General features: G+C 42.7%; 1 protein-coding gene across 1 annotated transcript in view; it reads left to right on the forward strand.

Moving 5' to 3' along the window:
* Bmper (BMP binding endothelial regulator) overlaps window positions 1–18,294 on the forward strand; it is a 246,973-nt gene that overhangs the window by 154,741 nt on the left and 73,938 nt on the right. Inside the window, exons 12-13 of the mRNA XM_021206296.1 lie at window positions 8,942–9,271; window positions 15,865–16,201. Coding sequence (XP_021061955.1) covers window positions 8,942–9,271; window positions 15,865–16,201 — 667 coding nt within the window. The remainder of the gene's footprint in view (window positions 1–8,941; window positions 9,272–15,864; window positions 16,202–18,294) is intronic.

Consider the following 18,294-nt stretch of genomic DNA (forward strand, 5'->3'; position numbering starts at 1 on the left):
TCTATGGATATCGATTGACATTGAGAATTATTTCAATATTAAGTCCATTTAGTGGAATAAGAGTATTGGATTCTCCCCTCTGGCCTATGACCTACAGAGTCACAAGTTTTTCCCTCCTTTAACAATGATGGGTTCAATCTCACGAAACAAGGCTTGTATCTAATAGAGAAAGTGGTTGGTGACCTCCACAATGTCTGTGCTGGTATTGTACCTGTGGGCACATCTTGTCAGGCTAGTTGCTATTGTAGTTTACAGAGTTCACAGATGGGTGAGATGTGTGATTGTATTTCTCATTTGATAGTATGTATGGTACTTTAAAGCACCATGAAAGTTAGGCACTGGGGATAAAACTCCAGCTGGGCTTCTCCATGTTCTGTGAGTCAAATAGTGAACCTTAGCGTCTATCCTTCCCAGGGAGTGATTCTTGTAAGTGCTGGACTTGAATTGCATTCACAGTTGCTACCTTTGGTTCCCTAGATTATCTGAGTTAGGAGTTGGTTGCAGGGGCTGGTGACTGTTTCCAAGCCCCGTTGATTGACTGAATTCTGGCCTCCACATTCGCCCAGCTGTGCAGGTTTGGAGACTCAAGGCTGTTTCTCATATTTCTGGCATTTCTCTCCCCTGTTGCTAATCAGTCATCAACTCTAGTTGATTGCCTCTTTATACTGTTTTCCTAATAAATAATTTCCTTTTTATTCCCACGGTGGCTGGACCCTCATCCTGTTGTTTTCTACCAACCCCCATCCCTGTCCCTTCAGTTCTTTATCGACCCTACTTCAGAACCCAAATGCATCCATCATGAAAACTAGACCGCCTTCCTTCATAGCTGAGCTTCCCAAGGTTTGTGTTGTAAACCCCCTGGCGTTGAGGAATAGTCCTAAGTAATACCTCCACTGCAGACTTCTCTAACGTCTTATGTTCAGTTCACACTGGGTCGGGTAGACCTAGAAATGTTTCCTCACTGCCAAACTCAGTGGGCACTGTAAGCTTTCAGGAAGATGGGGAAGTACGGAGCATCCCCACCTGGTCTTGCAGAGCTTTAAATGTTTTACTCATTGTGATGATCCAACAGGCAGGATTAATGTTTTGTAGGAAAGACATTAAGAAATGTTGATTCTTTGTAATATATTTAAACTTTCCAGGCTGGCAATGAATTGCAGGCCAATTTATTTACACAGTGTGAATGTCTCATGTCCCCTGAAGCAAGTCCTTGCTCCAGACAGATCTGTCTCTCACTCTTCTGGTACAAGCTGCTTCCTTCCTTTGTTTGTCTTTTATTGGCATTCTTCCTGTAGCTTAGAAGGCTAACTCCACTCTGGAGTCCCTAATCTACATTTTGTGCCTTTTATGGAGGGACTCAACTCATTATATTCTCACCGGCTCTGTACTTCATATCCTCTTATAGTCTTGCTCACAATCAGAAAAGTGATGCTCACTATAATGTGAGCAGCTCTATTCTTGGCATCTCTCAGTGAACCTGTACTGCAGTAGTTTTAGGTAAACAAACCTATGTTACATAGGGAGTTTGTGTCTACTTTGCTAGCCACTAATTGGCTAGGTAAGATGGGGTTTCAAATATGGTACTCTCTCAAAGGTCCTTAGCATTTTAAGTCTAGACAATAAGTTAATTTAGAGATGTGATGTTTATGTCCTCGGTCCAGATGCACAGCTCCACTATAAAAAGAACTATGTAAAGAGAGAAGATAATGTTAGGTCAACCTGTGAGTAGCAGGAATAGTGAGTGTATTTTCTATAACAAGCTTAGTCTTTAGTCCCAGTGCTTGGCAGGCAGATCTCTGTAAGTTCAAGGCCACCCTCATCTATAGAGTGAGTTCCAGGACAGCCTGAGACCCTGTCTCAAAAGGAAACAATCAACAAAACTGTTGAAGGTGCAGAACATTTTGTTGTTGTTGTTGTTATTTGGTTACTTATCTTTATCTGTTACTCATGGGTACAGTGAGTGACCTTAGTTATATAGCAGACTTTCCTAAGTGTATGGCGTGAAATAAACAATTACTTAGTGAAAAAGCAAAAAGTAAGGGAAGAAGAGAGAAAGAAAGAAAGAAAGAAAGAAAGAAAGAAAGAAAGAAGGAAGGAAGGAAGGAAGGAAGGAAGGAAGGAAGGAAGGAAGGAAGGGAGGGGAATATTGTGTTGTGAGTTTTTTACATTGTGGAAAACAGAGATAAACTGCTGAAACTGACCTTAAATTTTAGACTTTGAAGTTGGGGATATGATTTAGGAACACATTAAATAAGAGGGCCATATCCTGGATTTTGTAACTGACTTTAAGTAGATTTTTTTTTTCCCAAGATAGATAGGGTTTCTCTGTGTAGCCTTGGCTGTCCTGGAGCTCACTCTGTAGATCAGGCTGGCCTCGAACTCAGAAATCTGCCTGCCTCTGCCTCCCAAGTGCTGAGATTAAAGGCATACACCACCACTGCCTGGCTTAAATAGATATTCCTAATTGATTATCAGGCTTGAGCCATTGATCAGTCTTAAAAGCCTCTATATCTCAGTATTGCAGGAAATAATAAAAAGAACCTGTCAACTTCTGCGGGGTCAGGCCATGCTTCCCCTGTCCTGCCGACCTGCCAAGACCTCAAGAATTTACAAGATGCCAGTACGACCATTTCAGACTCAATTGATAATGATAAAAACTTAATCCCAATAATCTAACCTTATAACAACTACTTGTGGCTGGTAATGCCTTGCGGATTGACGTCTGCAGCCGTCTTCCTTCTCCTCACTCTGAGAAGTTCCCTGTGTCTGCAACTCTTAGCTCCACCTCCCTTTTCCTTGTCCAATCATTGGCCTCCCAGTGCCCTATTGTGATTGGACAGGAAAAATCCTGCACCATCTCAGAAGCTGTTTTCCTAGGCTGTTTTTTCCCATTCTGAGCCATCAGTAACATCTTTGAGATGATGCAGTGTATGCTCTAAGTAGAGGCACAAGTCGGGTAAGGTTCTGGCCTTGGACAGAAGATTCTAGATTCTGTCTGTAGTGCTCTTGGCTGAGAGACCTTGGGCCAATACACCTTCTACAAACTCACTACTAATAAATTAATGTAATAATACAAGTTGTATAGAGACATGTTAAGGAAGAAAAGAGACGTAAAAATACAGAACACATCTCACATAACACTTGATATAAGCAGCTTGGACTACATGCTTTGGATGATGCTAAGTTATTAGTTTCCAGTGGATGCTGTAGCAAAATCCCACAAAAATCATAGCTTAACATCACTAATTATCTTGCACACTCTAGAGTTCAAAGTCAGAAATAGGTTTCACTGGGCTAAAATCGAGGCACTAACAAGGCTGTGCTCCTTGTAAAGTCTCAGGCAGAGAGTCATTTTTTTGCCTTTTGCAGATTCTAAGGTACCTGCATCACTTGGCCCTTGCCTTCTTCCTCCATCTTCAAAGTCGTGGCTGGTTCTATTCTTCTCATGGAAATGTATGATGCTAAGTCCCTGCCTTCCTGGTCAATGAAGAGAATAGCAAATTGCATTTTCTTTTGTTATCCAATATCACATGCACAGGTTTTGGGTATTGAGGGCTGCTGTTCTTTGAGGAAGCATGATTGGCCTGTCACACTTGGTTAATATAGGGATAGAATTAAGCTCTCTTATTCTGTCTGTGATTCTGAGTCAGTTTTGTGGTTCTGAAAATGCTTCTCAGTGGGGTACATGTCCATTCAGCTGAAGAAGTTGGTTTTGCAAAGGGAGAGGAGTTTGTGCCCACCCCTGAGCACTAGACCAACAAACTGAGATTCCTGGGTGATTCTCTCAGTACCAACTATAATTCCCCCTTTCTGTTCTCCCTAATAGTGCATTTGTTCTTAATGTATCCATAAATAACTTGTTTAATGAATTAAACAAGCTTCCACTGGCTATTTGCCATGTGTTGTCACTAGTATTTTTTTTAAGTAAATTCAGTGTAGGCAAATTCTTGTAGCCAAATATATTGCTTAATTAATTAGCCCATTTTCAACAAATATTTGTTAATACTTGATAGGTAGTATGCCTTACATTGCTGCGATATAAGTAGTGTATATACATGTATGCATTTAGAGGCTCAGTATGGCAATGGGCTTTCTGGTCACTGAGAAGTAAACATGAAATGCATATGTAAAAGTTCAAGGCCAGACTCAGGCACTATGAATACATTATAACCATTAGGTGGGTTAAAAATGAATAAACATTGTCTGGGAGATGGATTAGTTGATACCCTATAACCTTGAGAACCTAATTTGGATTTGCAGAGCATGAGTCAAAACCTGTCCCTGTGTCCAAGCCCTGGGGACACAGAGACAGAACAGGTCTTATGGCCAGCCAGTCAGCATATTCTGGTTTCAAATAGAGACTCTGTATGGTAAAGATCAGTTTTGCTCTTTGAATTTAGAAGAAAGAATTGACAGTGGCTGAGGTAGTCATGGGGGATGTTGCTGGGAGAGATGGAATTAAAGCCAGAGCGCTGAAGACATTTTTTTTTGTGTGTATGTGTTTCCGTCCTTGTATATGTATGTGTGTATTATGTATGTATGCATGTGTACATTTGCATTTGTATAAGGATATGAGTGTATACAGGTTCCTGTGTGCATGTACACAAGCATGCATGTACATGTGTGTGAACTGTGAGGTCTTTGGTAGGACAGGCTGAGCCCAGGGGCAGGTGGGAAGCATTAGGCTACACTAGGCAGGTCTAGAATGGTAGCTGTGGCTTGGTATCTGAAATCAGTTTAGATTTTGAAGCTAGGGAGTACATTGGTGAGTGTGTGATGTGATGGAAATATGGGAAAACAAATGACCACAACACAAAATTCCTGTGTAACTTTTTAAAAACTCGGGGCTTTTTCTTTCTAGTGCAGGCCACTGTCTCTGATGGGTTACACACTGGCAGGGACACGGCGACCACCTTGTTCCCTGTGCCACCGCTTCGAGTAAAGTTAGATGTGAATGCTTACAGGTACCCAGCTGCCACCTGGTGGAGCATCTGTTGCCTCCCCAAAGCCTCCAGGCTAACAGCTGTCACTGACACCTTGTGCAGAGCTCCTGAATGTAGAAGACACTCAGAGCCTGCTTTTTAACCAGACTATCAGTGTCAGAAGTCACCTCAGTGAATAGCAGCTGGCTCACATCTCAGGCAGTATTTCTAATCCCAGCCTTTCCTGCTTCTGACCTAAGACTTGGCATCAAACGACTCTCACCCTGCTAAGGTCCCGAAAGCTCAACATGACTCAGTGACCCTGCTAAGGTCCCAAAAGCTCAGCATGACTCAGTGACCCAGAGTCCCAAAGGACCTGTTTCCCTTAAGTTTGTGCTGAGAAAGGTTTAAAGCCATGTTTATGTGTGTTGTGCCCTGTGGTTAGGACGCCACTCCAGAAAGGTGTTGATCCATGTAGTGACTGGAGAGGCCTCCCTCTCAGGAACAGTAATGGACTGAGACTGAAAATTCTCTTCTGGGTTTTCAAAGGAAAACATAACTTGAATGACTGTGGAAATCTTATGACATGTTAAGTGAAATATAGGAAGTAAAATTTCATGTTCAGGATTGTCTTCACTCTGTTAAAATAAACACACACACACACACACACACACACACACACACACACACACACACACCCTGAACTGTAGACCAGGCATATTTCGTGGAGGCAGAAATATGAAGGGCTTTTGCTTCTTTCTCTCACTTTTCCTGTTTTGTTTTGTTGTTTGGGGGAAAGGTTTACCCTCAAGTCCACCCAGTTTCCCCCAGTTTTATCTCTGAGGCGTGGGATTCTACAGTTCTCATTTTGTCTTTGACAGATGTTTTGAGAATGATCACTGCTCTCAGAGAAAAGGCATTTCATTAAAATAGGTATACCTGAGGCAAAATTTAAAAATCTGAGGCAGTTAGGAGACAAGCATTGGAACCGAGGGTTGAGAAGCAGTGACCTTAGCAAGTGTGTGATGGTAAGGTGGTGTGTGCAAATAGAGGAATTGTAGATTTTAAGCCAACATTCCTTTCTGAAAGTACACAAGAAATGAAAGTGTAAATAATATATCATAAAAAAGAAAGTACCACATGTAGTCCTGTTGCCTAAGCAAAAAACAAAAACCCCAAAACCAAAAAAGGCCAAAATTCTAATATTTGAAATTTTCAACTTCTGATCTATTTTTCTCTAGACATATGCATTTATTTGCACATATTGAAAAGAAAAACAAAAGAAAAACTGAGATCCAAAGGCTTGACTTAAAGACTGGCACACAATGTGCCATGGAGGGAAACTGGTAAATTCTTCTCTTCAGCTTCAGGGCACACCCAAACGTGTTGTTTCTTCAGTTCCCTTCTCATCACCCTACCCATCAGGCCAAGCTCTCCAGAACGGTGTGACCAGACATCTGGATATCTTGGATGGCTGTGCGTTTCACTGGCTCTCCTGGAAATAGCTGGGAGGTTCCAATGCTCACTCTGGTTCCCAGAGTATTATCTGGACGCCTTCTTTCCCAGGCAGGCAGGTTTCTGTCACGCTGACAGTCTTATTCTCGGCACTCTACAGCACACATGTTCTCCGGTTCCTTCGGGATCTGGCATGGGGACCTTTGGGTGCCAGAAACAGGGGCCAAAGTTTCACAATGACTTCAAACCATGATGTTCACGTCCCCACGTGTAACACATAACTCTCAAGGCTTCTCATAGTCCTGAAATTTTGTTGGCTGCTTCTATATTACAGTCACACAGAAAAAAAATCATACCAACTTCCAAACTCTTCTCTCCCACAAATTAAAGACTTTTGAAAAATATCTCTCCTGACAGCCCTGTTCACACACAATTTCCACTTTCTGGGTCTCTTCTGGATAGCCTTCACTGCTTCTCTTGCAGCCAAAAGCAAACTCAGGCTTCCTGAGGCCAGATCAGGGCAGTTCAGTTTCTTTTACGTCTTTTAGGATTTGCTTTGTCACATAATTGGTTTTATCTATGAGTGCCCACACTTTATTGTTAAAGGCAGAAGAAAACAGAAACAAAACAAAATGAGAAAAACATAAGGAAGAAAAAGGGCTCATTTGTGGCTCCATCAAGAAGTTAAGATTGTTTGGTGTGTGTGTGTGTGTGTGTGTGTGTGTGTGTGTGTGTGTGTGTGTGTGTGTAAGATAGCGAAGATCACCCTAGAAACAAAGAACAAATTCAGGTTGCTGTTTTTTTCACTCATCATGACAAAAACATTTCCTTAATCATAAGTACCATTCACAAACGTTTTAAAGGATTAAATGAAAATCTCTGTTTATGCATCTATTGGGATGTGCTTAACTGTTTGATGTTCAGAAAGAATCTGTTGATTTTCTGATAACGCATCCATCATTAGTAGGCATGCAGAAGAAGGCTACCATAGGGTGTGAGCTTTTGGCAAATGTTAGCTATTGATGTTCTGATCAATGAAAACTTCATTGCAACTATGGTCAAGAGAAGCCATAGTTGTTCCTGGGGCAGTTAAAAGGTCACAAGAAGGTGTGGTGACAGATGTAGGAAGTCTGTTCACAGCTGAGAGGACAGACACAGGAGTAGAATGTCATCCCCTCTGGTAGTGTGATGGTGTTTTGGATTTTCCAAGCGGAGGACATCTCTTTCAGCCCAGGAGATTTAGTTGGCTCTGGGCTAACTTGCTGAGTGGCATCAAGAATCTTGAAAACAAAGAAACAAACTTGAATTTAGTGCTCAGTGTAGGGTAGGCTACTAACTCTGGACTCTCATTCTCCTGGGGTGCACACTGCCTTCACCTTGTCGATTAAAATGCAGCATTTTCACACTGGCAATCGATCCCATTAGTCAGAGAGTGAGGAACAGTGTGAGGAGGCAGTTTTGGAATCCGTCCCATGCAGTGAGGACTGGGAAGATGCACTGCAGAGAAATCAAGTGCAGGAGATGAGATGGGGAGTTAGGATGGGGGACACACCCAGTGTGTAACAGTGATAAAATTAGGGTCACATTAAAATGGACAAAAGAAATATAAAAAAGAATTAGAAACGGATATTAAATTCAAATGCACAGGCAAACCCACCTGCTCCTTCCATCCCCACAATAGGTATGGTACCTTATAGATACTTTTGAACATCACTGTTCATTGAAATGATTCTATATTTCAAAAACTCTCATATTTGTCTCAGACGAAGTTGGACAAAAGGACAGACACAGCAATTGATTTAGTAAATTCCAAATACGTGTGGCTTGTATGACTTACCATGAGACTAGCACTGAGTCATACCCCAGACCAGCATTTTTCACACACTGTGGGAGGAGAGAGTGAACTTGCCATAGATACCATCACTGTCTCCAGCCTGGCTGTCCTCTGGACCCACTTCTGACCTCACACAGTCTGGACCACCTCGAGAATTCACTACACCTTTAGAGGACCTAGGATCAGTTCCCAGCACTTACACTGGGCCACTTGTACAACCTGCTATCCCTTGAACTTCAGGGGATTCAACAACCTCTTCTTACCTCTTTAGACACAGTGCACACACACACACATACACACACACACACACACACACACACACAGTGCACATACACATATAAATAAAATCTAAAATTAAGAAATATAATAATATTTTCATGTGGTATAGTTTTTACTGCTACTCTTTATTTCTTGCTTATGTGGGTTCTAGAGTGAGACTTTATTGGAATTTCTTTATTCATGGAAGCATGCCAGGCTACAGAATAGAGAACTTTTCAGAATTCCAGGATTTTAGGAATCATCTCTAAATGTGAACACACTAGAGAGATTTTTTCACTAGAACAAGTAACAAGGTTTATAAACTCAGCTCACTTCAAACCTCCATTACTTTAGTGAATCCTGCACGTGTCCCTTACCTGGTAGGTGATCTCCCAGCCTAACTTCAGGAAGTTCTGGTTTCTCTCCACCTTTGCCTTGGTTGTGACCCTCCTTTGGTCTCTCTCATTCACAGAACCCAGTGTGTGCACAGTGTTCGGAGATCCCCACTACAACACTTTTGATGGACGGACATTTAACTTTCAGGGGACGTGTCAGTATGTTTTGACAAAAGACTGCTCCTCCCCTGCCTCACCCTTCCAGGTGCTGGTGAAGAATGATGCCCGGAGGACCCGTTCCTTCTCCTGGACCAAGTCTGTGGAGCTGGTGCTGGGCGAGAGCACAGTCAGCCTGCAGCAGCACCTCACTGTGCGCTGGAATGGCTCTCGCATTGCCCTGCCCTGCCACACACCCCACTTCCACATCGACCTGGATGGCTACCTTTTGAAAGTGACTACCAGAGCAGGTGGGGTTTTTTCCGTGACCTCCCTCTGACCTTTATTCTCCTCATCAACTCCTACAGAAACAGCCCCAGCCGCAGCCCCAGCCGAAACCTTCTTGGAGTGTGCCTCCTTTCTGCACAGGGGAAGCAGTCTTGTCTGCTGTTCATCTAGGGGAGAGCACATACTGAAGAGGCTGTGGAGTGATTATGGACATTTGTACCATGCAGAGCCTTGCTCCTAGACACCAGCCACACTAGTTTTAAATTTTTTAGGGGGGGCCTCCAGAACCTTTCCACTCTCATTCTAAAAATAACGGTAGTAGCCTCCGAGTAACCTCTCTCCAGCTTTGTTGCTATTTTAGGGCACTAATGTCCAGCTTGGAACTGTCAAGCGTCTCTTAGATCAACCAGCCATGTGCAGTTTCACATCTGGGAGAAGGAGGGTTTCCTCGGTAGTGAGTGTTCAAACGGGGTGGGAGGACCCTCAGAAGTAAACAGCTTTGTACCAGTTGCTGTTCAAAAAGAGAGACAGAAGCCAGCCGGATGGCACAGGCCTGCTATGAAGGGTCTGACGTAAGAGAGTCATAAGGTCAAGAGGAACGGTAAACGGGGAGGTAGAGATACCGTGTTATGATGGAGTGCTTGCCTAGCCTATGTGAGGCCCTAGGTTCAGTTCCTGGCATCTTTAAAACCTAAAAGCACAACAAAAGGCTTACAGCAGTGTTCACTGCAGAAAGGCTTATTCTTGGGGGAGCCTGATTTCCTTTGGTCGTCATACACTGGGGAGAGTTCGGCAACCTTCTATGGTCATGCAGATAAGTATGGGGACAGGAGCCACATGTGACCTGTGTGGGCATGCAGATGGACTAAGGGGACAGGAGTCACATTTGATCAGCAGGGCTGTATACTCTAACCCTGGGGCAAAATAGTCTCCTAGCTGATAGTCAAGGACATTATTTCTGCTTCTAAGACACTCGGGAAGCTGGCTTTGAAAGCGTATTTTCAAAGTATAGAAATGATCTCCGAGCCCCTGGCTCTCACGAGCCTTCTGCCTATTGTGCTGTGCATTGCCACTCTATGATCGAGGTGTTCTCCGCTGCCAGTGATCGACACGGTGAAATCCTGGCGTGTTAGTTTTTATCTCAGAAAAAACATTTTAGAAGCAGAATCTAGATTGTTCTTTATCTTCCTCGGAAAGTCAGTTCAGCTCATTTTCACTACTATCTCATCTGTGTGGTTCCTGGCACACCACCTTTGACTAATGCGTCACAGTAGCTGGATATCGCACCGTGAGTTCTCCTGGTATACTCTAGTTCTTTGAGCATAATACTTAAAAGAATCGGTGCTTTTTTTTTTTTTTTTTTTTTTTTTGCTTTCTTACTGATGAGGATTTAATAACATAAATGCAGTGATTGAATTCAGTTTATTCAGTGGGTTTTCTTTTTCCCCCCCACCGTTGCTTCAGAGCCTTTGGCGATTGTTACAGTTCGAACCAAATAAGTATTTTGATAAATTGTCTTAAACCTATAGCATGGCACCTCAACTAAGCAGTGCCAGATGCCAGGGTGGGGCCTGGGAGGCTTAAGGAACAGAGACATCATTTCAGTGAGCCGGTACTAGGTGTTAATGTACAGGGTCAGCAAAGAAGATTCCCCTCACCTCTTAGGTGGAAAGCACTCTACTCACCCGACCAGGGAGCTTAGCCCTAATCAGAAAATTCAGACAATTGTTCTTTTATCCAAATGACACGTGACACAGTACCCTAAAACCAAAATTCCAATTCTTTTCCATAAAGAAGCCGACATCCAGGCTCCCTGTAAAGTGTGTCCAAAATGGGCTGTTGTTACACAGAAGTAATTAGAAGCATCCTGCCTATCTGCTTGCAAGCCAGCAAGACACAATGGATCGTACTGATATGGAAATTATTAGTCAGTCACGGCCCAGCTCTCAAAGAAGTACTGGAAGATTACTAACAGCCTAGGAGGTTCGACACTGTTCCGTGCACAGCTGGCAAAATGTTATGGAATAAGTATGTTCTTTGTACGATTCCATGTTGTAAAAATGAGCAAAAAGATGGGGCTGCTAAAAAAATAATGATAGCTCATAAATACCATAATCAGATTAGTGAATTTTATTACTCAGGACCTTGAGCTCGATCTTACAATTTCTTTTATTTTTCCATCTCTCTTTCCATGGTGCAAGTAATTTGTATGGCACTCCTAACACCCAGCTGGACAGTTTCCTGTGGTACACACATTATACAAGCTTGCTTTCTAGAGAAGTGGTCTGGTCTTCTGAGCACTGAACTTACCTTGCACTTTGCTTTGCCTGAAAAGACAGGCTTTCCAGACAAGAGTGTTTGCACTCTGGTCTGGCCATCTCAGTTTGAAATGCCCCTTAGAGATATTTTGGTTTTTATCACCTATTGATTCTCTATTTCAAACAACAGTCATGGCAAGTTCTTTGAGAGACTGTCTTCCTTGTTTTCTTTCATAAGCTAGAGAGAGCAAAGGATCTTCAAAACAGTAGCTTAACCCAGGCCTTCAGCTGGAAGACCAGGAGGGAGGGAGGCAGGCTGCTTTTGTCTGTGGTTTATGGACTTAGCACTTGGTGATGGAGTCCTGCTGAGTTGCCCAGGTGCCTATGGTGTAGCAGAATCAGGCTGCCAGTGCTCTCCTGCCAGTGACTCCTTAGCAGCATCTTAGCATCTCACACCCTCACCAACCACCTGTGTCCTTAGCCAAGTTCTTAGCCAATATTCTAAATGTAAACTTTCTTTCTGCTACCAGTTTGCCTCATTAGGTCTACCTGAAAGTGCACACACGAGGAACACACTTTTAACTATGTTTTTTGTACAGACGTATGCTTGTTGGACTCAGAATGTATCTTGGTGTAAAACCCGGAGAGAAAAATCGTGTAGTTTTATGCATCGATGTGGGATATATCCAGGTTTTCCATCTCCTGCCCTCTTTAAGCGAACTATAGCAAAAAACATCAATAACAAAGAAACCAAAGCAGCACAAAAAGCAGGTTGGGGAAATACTCCTTGGTGAGGAAGGGAAGCTGGAAGGCCCTTCTTGAAGTGGAATGTGGCTGCTGCTCATGGGCCCAGATGGGACATGTGCTTCAGCTCGCTGACAGCTCGCTAGCTATTTCTACCCAATTTCTCATGCAGAGAATTGGGAAACTCATCCCAGCTGCAGAAAGGACCATCTCGTGCCTCTTAAGCCCTTTCTTGATGTTGTTCTCGATGGAGAGGCCCATTGCAAGCACCATCTAGAAGAGCCCCTCCTTCCAAAGCGACTTGGTTAACTCATAAGGCTTTTACTCTCATAAAGGGCAAGCGAAGTTGCACAGACACAGATATAAATGATGATAGCCCAAGACACAAAGACAGCTGTGGTAGAAAATTCATTTCCCTCCAGTATGAAGCCTGGCACGGGTCAGTGGAAGTCTCAGTGTGCCTATAACAAAGAAGGATGGATGCTTTGGGGACCATGTTTTATGAGTGAAATGTCATGAGTCTTGAGCAGAGTTTACTAAAAACAAAGTGGGTCTGCATGTCTCCAGGCATGTGTAGACTCAGGAATAGCTTCTCCCCCACCACTGGATTTGCAGGACTAAGTTGCCCAAAGGTCCAGAGTCATTTTATCATTGTCAGTGATGACATTGGACCCCCTCGGGTGTAAATTCTTCACTATTTGTGGTACTTGGAAGAACAGTGTTTGCCTGCTGTCTAAGAAAGAGATTTGCAGTTTGGAAAATTTTGCAACGTGGAAAATCTTTGGAATTGTGCTCGAACGCTTGGACTTGGTATGGAACTGATTTTCTCCCCTTGTTTTTCTTGCTGAGTAACTGCCCGGGTACAGGCTTGGGAGGTCAGCTTTCTTCTGCACCTTGGAGAACATGCTACAAATCATTTGATAGTGGGGTTTGCCTTCTTTCAAAACAGATATTTCAGTGTCTTAGCTAGCATGAAACAGCGTTTAGCTGACTTTACAGATATAATACATCAGCCTCACAGGAGTGATTCCTTTATGTGCCGAGTCTATACAATGAGCCAGGTAGTCTGCTAGATGGGGACGTATACAGAAATAAACATGGTGTTATAGGAAAGCTCTAAGAGTTGATACCATGTGTTACACAAGACTGCATGTGAGGTGTGGTATCCCAGTCCCGTGTCTCTTCTCTTTACTTGGTGCCAACATTGTCCCCCCACGTCACCAGATTTCTCCCAGAAAAATTTTCCTATGGCTTTCTTTTATTCTTTCTTTTCCAAGCTATTAAATTTCTTCTTTGAACTCACCCTCTTCTCTCAACCACAAACAACAACAACAGCAACAACAACAACAAACCTTTTCTTTAACCATTTGCCTTGGATTTAGAATGTTCTGTTCCTTTCCTTTGGTACACAGTGGTTTCCTTATGGGATTTTCCTGTTTACTTCTTGAGAATCCCAGTTTTGGAATACTGGTTTATTTTACCAATAGCTCATCATAAAGTAACCTTTTCTCATGGTAGCTACGTGACTTTCTCATAGGAAAGCCATTTGGCTAACCTTCTTCCCCCGTTGTGGACATTTTCAAACCAGAGCACTCCCAGCTCTAGAATCTGTCCTCTGGGCGTGTCTTGCTCATGACGCCTTTGTTATTCCAACTTCTTGTGGAAATTTCATATCCCAACAAGGCCAGTCAATTTTCTTTCACTCCACCTACCCAAGTTACTTCCTTCTTTTCTTTCTTCCTTTCTCTCTTCTCTCTTTCTTTCTTTCTTTCTTTCTTTCTTTCTTTCTTTCTTTCTTTCTTTCTTTCTTTCCTTCTTTCTTCTTTCCATTCTTTTTCCATCAATTCCTTTCTTTCTTTCTTTCTTTCTTTCTTTCTTTCTTTCTTTCTTTCTTTCTTTCTTTCTTTCTTCCTTTCCTTCTTCTTTCCATTCTTTTCCTTCCTTCCTTCCTTCCTTCCTTCCTTCCTTCCTTCCTTCCTTCCTTCCTTCCTTCCTTCCTTCCTTCCTTCTCTCAGACCCATCCTCATCTCATCTCCAAACTCTGAATACTCGCTCATCTGCCTAGTTGGCAACTCATAAATAAAGACAATGGATTTTAGGGGGAAAAACCTTTTCCTCTTTCCAGATGCTCAGAACAGGGAAAATGAAAGATGACTTTTATTGAGATCCCCAAAGCCCGTCAATGGAAGAATCGGGAAGGAACAGAGACCCCTCTGTTTAGAAGGCCTCCTCTGTGGTTGCTTCTCTTAGTACACAGTGACAATGGTGATGTGCAGGGCAGACATCCACATAAACATGTTGTAGAGGATTCTGGTGTTCAGAGCATTGTGGTTCTTAGTCAGTTACCTTGGAGTTTAGACCCTGTCAGAAATTAGTCAGGTGAAATGTCATCAATGTGCTAGAGAACAGAAAACTAGAAAAAATTAGTCATTTTCTTTAGATTGAATTTTCAAAGGCCTTTCAGATAGAATTCTCCTTTCTCTTGAGGGCAGTAGTTTCACACAACACCGGAGTGCATCTGAGGGAGTGTCTCTCTTTCCTTACTGCCTATTCAGACTTATCTATGGAGTGCCACTATACTGTAGCCTGACTCTCCACACATGATAGAAGTTCACCATTTAGCATATCGTTTATTAGTGATGTTCCTCAAAATCTAGCCTAGGATTTCTGGTAAAAGCTTTTGTACAAATATTCTAACACTTTACTCAGTTCATTCAAACAAGGGTGTTCTCTTTCCTCCAGAGCAAAGACTGGTTTTGTTCATTTGTTGTTTTGGCTTTCTGTTAGTTTATTTGTTTTGGCTTTCTGCTTGTTTATTTGTTGTTTGGAGGTTTTTGTTTGTCTGTTTTGGTGAGAAAGAAGCACTGATGTGATGGTAGATACACAAGAGGAAATTTCGCCCACATCCTGGTAGTTTCCAATATCTCTTCAGATACTGAAGCCAATGTCCATTCTAGGGATGGAGACATAAAAGTAGATGGGCTTCCAACTATCCACCTTCAGGAAATGTCTGTCAGCCATGGCCCGTATCTCAGGAATCACCATACATGACAAGGAGTGAATGCTTTCATGGATCTGAGGGTTGTCTTCTGAAAAATAGTCATAACTTATATATGCAATTTAAAAAATTCTCATTAGAGCAAGCAGTTTAGAAAATTTCCCTTGATATTTAAAGTAATAGTTATACAGATAGATAAAGTAATAGATAAAGAGATGGAAAATCACATTAAGGGTATAATGCTTTGCATTCTAAGATTATAGTCATCATTACATACACAAAGACACAATTTGAACAAACCCAACTACTTTGGGAAAAATTAAAAATAATAAACACTAGAATACTGTGGTAAGATTAGTTATCAATGGAGGTCAGACTCTAAGGACAGATGATATTACAAAGGAAAAAGTTATACAGTTAAGTTCTAAACTGTCCAAAGTGATTTATTTATTTTTTCTAAGATTGAAGATTGGTGGCGAGATTGAAGTCAATCAAGAGTTTAGACAGTGGCAAGGGTTGCTCACTGAAGGGTGATGACCGATGCTGTGTAAAGATGCATACAATTGGGGATTGTTGCAACAATCTGGAGTGGGTGACCCTCCTGTCCTCTTTCTAGGTTTGGAGATATCATGGGATGGAGACAGTTTTGTGGAGGTCATGGCTGCCCCTCATCTCAAGGGCAAGCTCTGTGGTCTTTGTGGCAACTACAATGGTCATAAACGTGATGACTTGATTGGTGGAGATGGAAACTTCAAGTTTGATGTGGATGACTTCGCTGAATCGTGGAGGGTGGAATCCAACGAATTCTGCAACAGACCACAGAGAAAACCAGTACCTGAGCTCTGTCAAGGCACGGTGAAGGTGAAGCTTCGAGCCCATCGAGAATGTCAGAAACTCAAGTCCTGGGAGTTCCAGACCTGCCACTCAACAGTGGACTATACCACTTTCTACCGGTAAGTACAATGAGCTGACTCATAGGTTTGGATTATAGATTGAGAGTATGCTTGACCTTGGAACCAAGTCTATCGTATCTTTTTGTATGCCAAGTAAGGCCTTCAACTGTAGGGTAATCACCTCCACTTCTTTCTGCTCAGTAACTCATCTTGTCTAAAATTGGTAAATTTTATGAAGCATTCCAGGCTTGTCTCCTCTAGACAACACTGTTTGTGTCTTACAGATGTTATGGGAAGCTGTTTCTAAGGTGTAGGTACTTTGTGGTAGTTAGCCTGAAAGCAAGCCTGTTGAGTACAGGCATGAACCGAATCTCAGAACGGTCTCGCCTCTGTTTTGTGGTTAAGGGAGCTTGGTTAGCCCAGGTCTGAGAAACAATTAACATGTACTTTGTGGTCTAGTCCAGATACAGTCTGCGCATGGGAAAATAAGGAGCTAGATGATGATCAGCTATGACAATGCATGTCCAGCGTCAGAGGACAGTAGAAGACGGGTTTGAGTTTGGAGGAGGGAAGGGATTGCATCAAGATTGAGACTTCTGTCCTTTCTACCCTGTGACCTCCAATTAACACTCAGCAGCTCCCTGCACAGGGGCTTGCTTTTGACATCCTTGCAACAGGACTGCTCTTGGAGTTGATGAGTTTGGCCTGCTGCACTCCTGGTTAATACACAATTCCAGGAGTTCAAGAGTCATGCCTGCCTATAATGTTAGCTACCATGGGCGTGTGAGGAAACATGAGAGGAATGAGACTCAGAAGGCTGTGTTTAAGTGATTTGCCTGTGGCTCTTAAAACTAGGAAACTCCTGTGGTCTGCAACCGCAGAGAGGTTATTTTTACTCTTTAATTGCCACCACTTTATTTCCCCTAGCTCTCATTAAATGTGATCTTTTTATTTTAATTTGATCTTTGGACATAAAAGATAAATTTCTATAAAGACAGCCCAAAGTAGGATGGAAAAAAGACTGTCCCTGTCATCACAGATCCCCAAGCATGGCTGTATCTGCCAAGCCATTTGGCTCTAGTCATACGCTCGGCTCCTTCAGCCATTTTCCTGTTATAATTTGAATCCTCTGGGTTCTCTTATTTTTCCCTTCTGTTCTGCCCCTGAGATTGGCTCCACCCCTTTTCCTAAGGAGTCCTAGTAGGCGATCATGGATGAGTTAACCACCTGGATGGCCCATATTTTATTTGCATTTGTAAAGCCTGGGGGGGGGGGAACTTGGGAGAACAAAGCAATTAAGAGTATTAGCATTGTGCACTCCTTGCTTTCAATCACCAGGCTGTTCAGCCTCCCTGTACAAGTCTTGGTTCATCTATCTGTGAATTCAAGACAACAGGAACTACTCTTCCTATTTAATGAGGTTTTTGAACCAAAGAGCTAGAGGTGCTGGAGCTGTTGGCTGGCACCATTTCTCTATCAATTAGAAGACGAACATGCGAAGGGCCTCCTTTGGAAGCTCTCCCACTCTAGCTGAAGGCTCAAATTGGATTCTTCTCTCTGCTGCAAATAGGATGGCGAGGCTATACCTCTCCCAGACCTCATCTGCCTATCTTTTCAAAAGATTTCACTGAAAACAATAACTAGAGAGCAGAGCTGTAGAGATTGATCTTTTCTACCAAATTCCCACGTCTTTTGCCTCTGGTGAATTAATAAGTTTTAAGCTCCTCTGAATTCAGCAGGAGAATAGCATGGCTTAGGCAGATATCCCAAGAAACCAACTGAATGCACAAAACCGGAAAGAATTGACTTGTTCAGTGGCCAGGTCGTTGCCCTCTTCTGTCCTTTAAAAGGTCTATAGCAGCTACAGCAACATGGCAGAGGGTGTTTGTATCAAAGGCTAGATCTGGCCAGCCTGGGCAAGTACAGGCATGCTCGTGAGTTCTTTGTGCAGGCAGACTAAAGGGATGTAGTAGGGAATTTGGCTTGTGTTCTGCCTGTTGTTGGCATGGTCTGATGCCTTGGGTCTTCTTCTCTTCCTTAGAAATGACAGGAGGAGAGATCTAGATAACTCTGCCAGCCATATAACCTATTGATTTCTGAAATCAACCTGATTATGAGGTCAGAATTACGGCCTTCATTCAGAGTTCTTGTAG

This window comes from Mus pahari, chromosome 10, assembly GCF_900095145.1.
Source record: "Mus pahari chromosome 10, PAHARI_EIJ_v1.1, whole genome shotgun sequence".
Taxonomy (NCBI): Eukaryota; Metazoa; Chordata; class Mammalia; order Rodentia; family Muridae; genus Mus; species Mus pahari.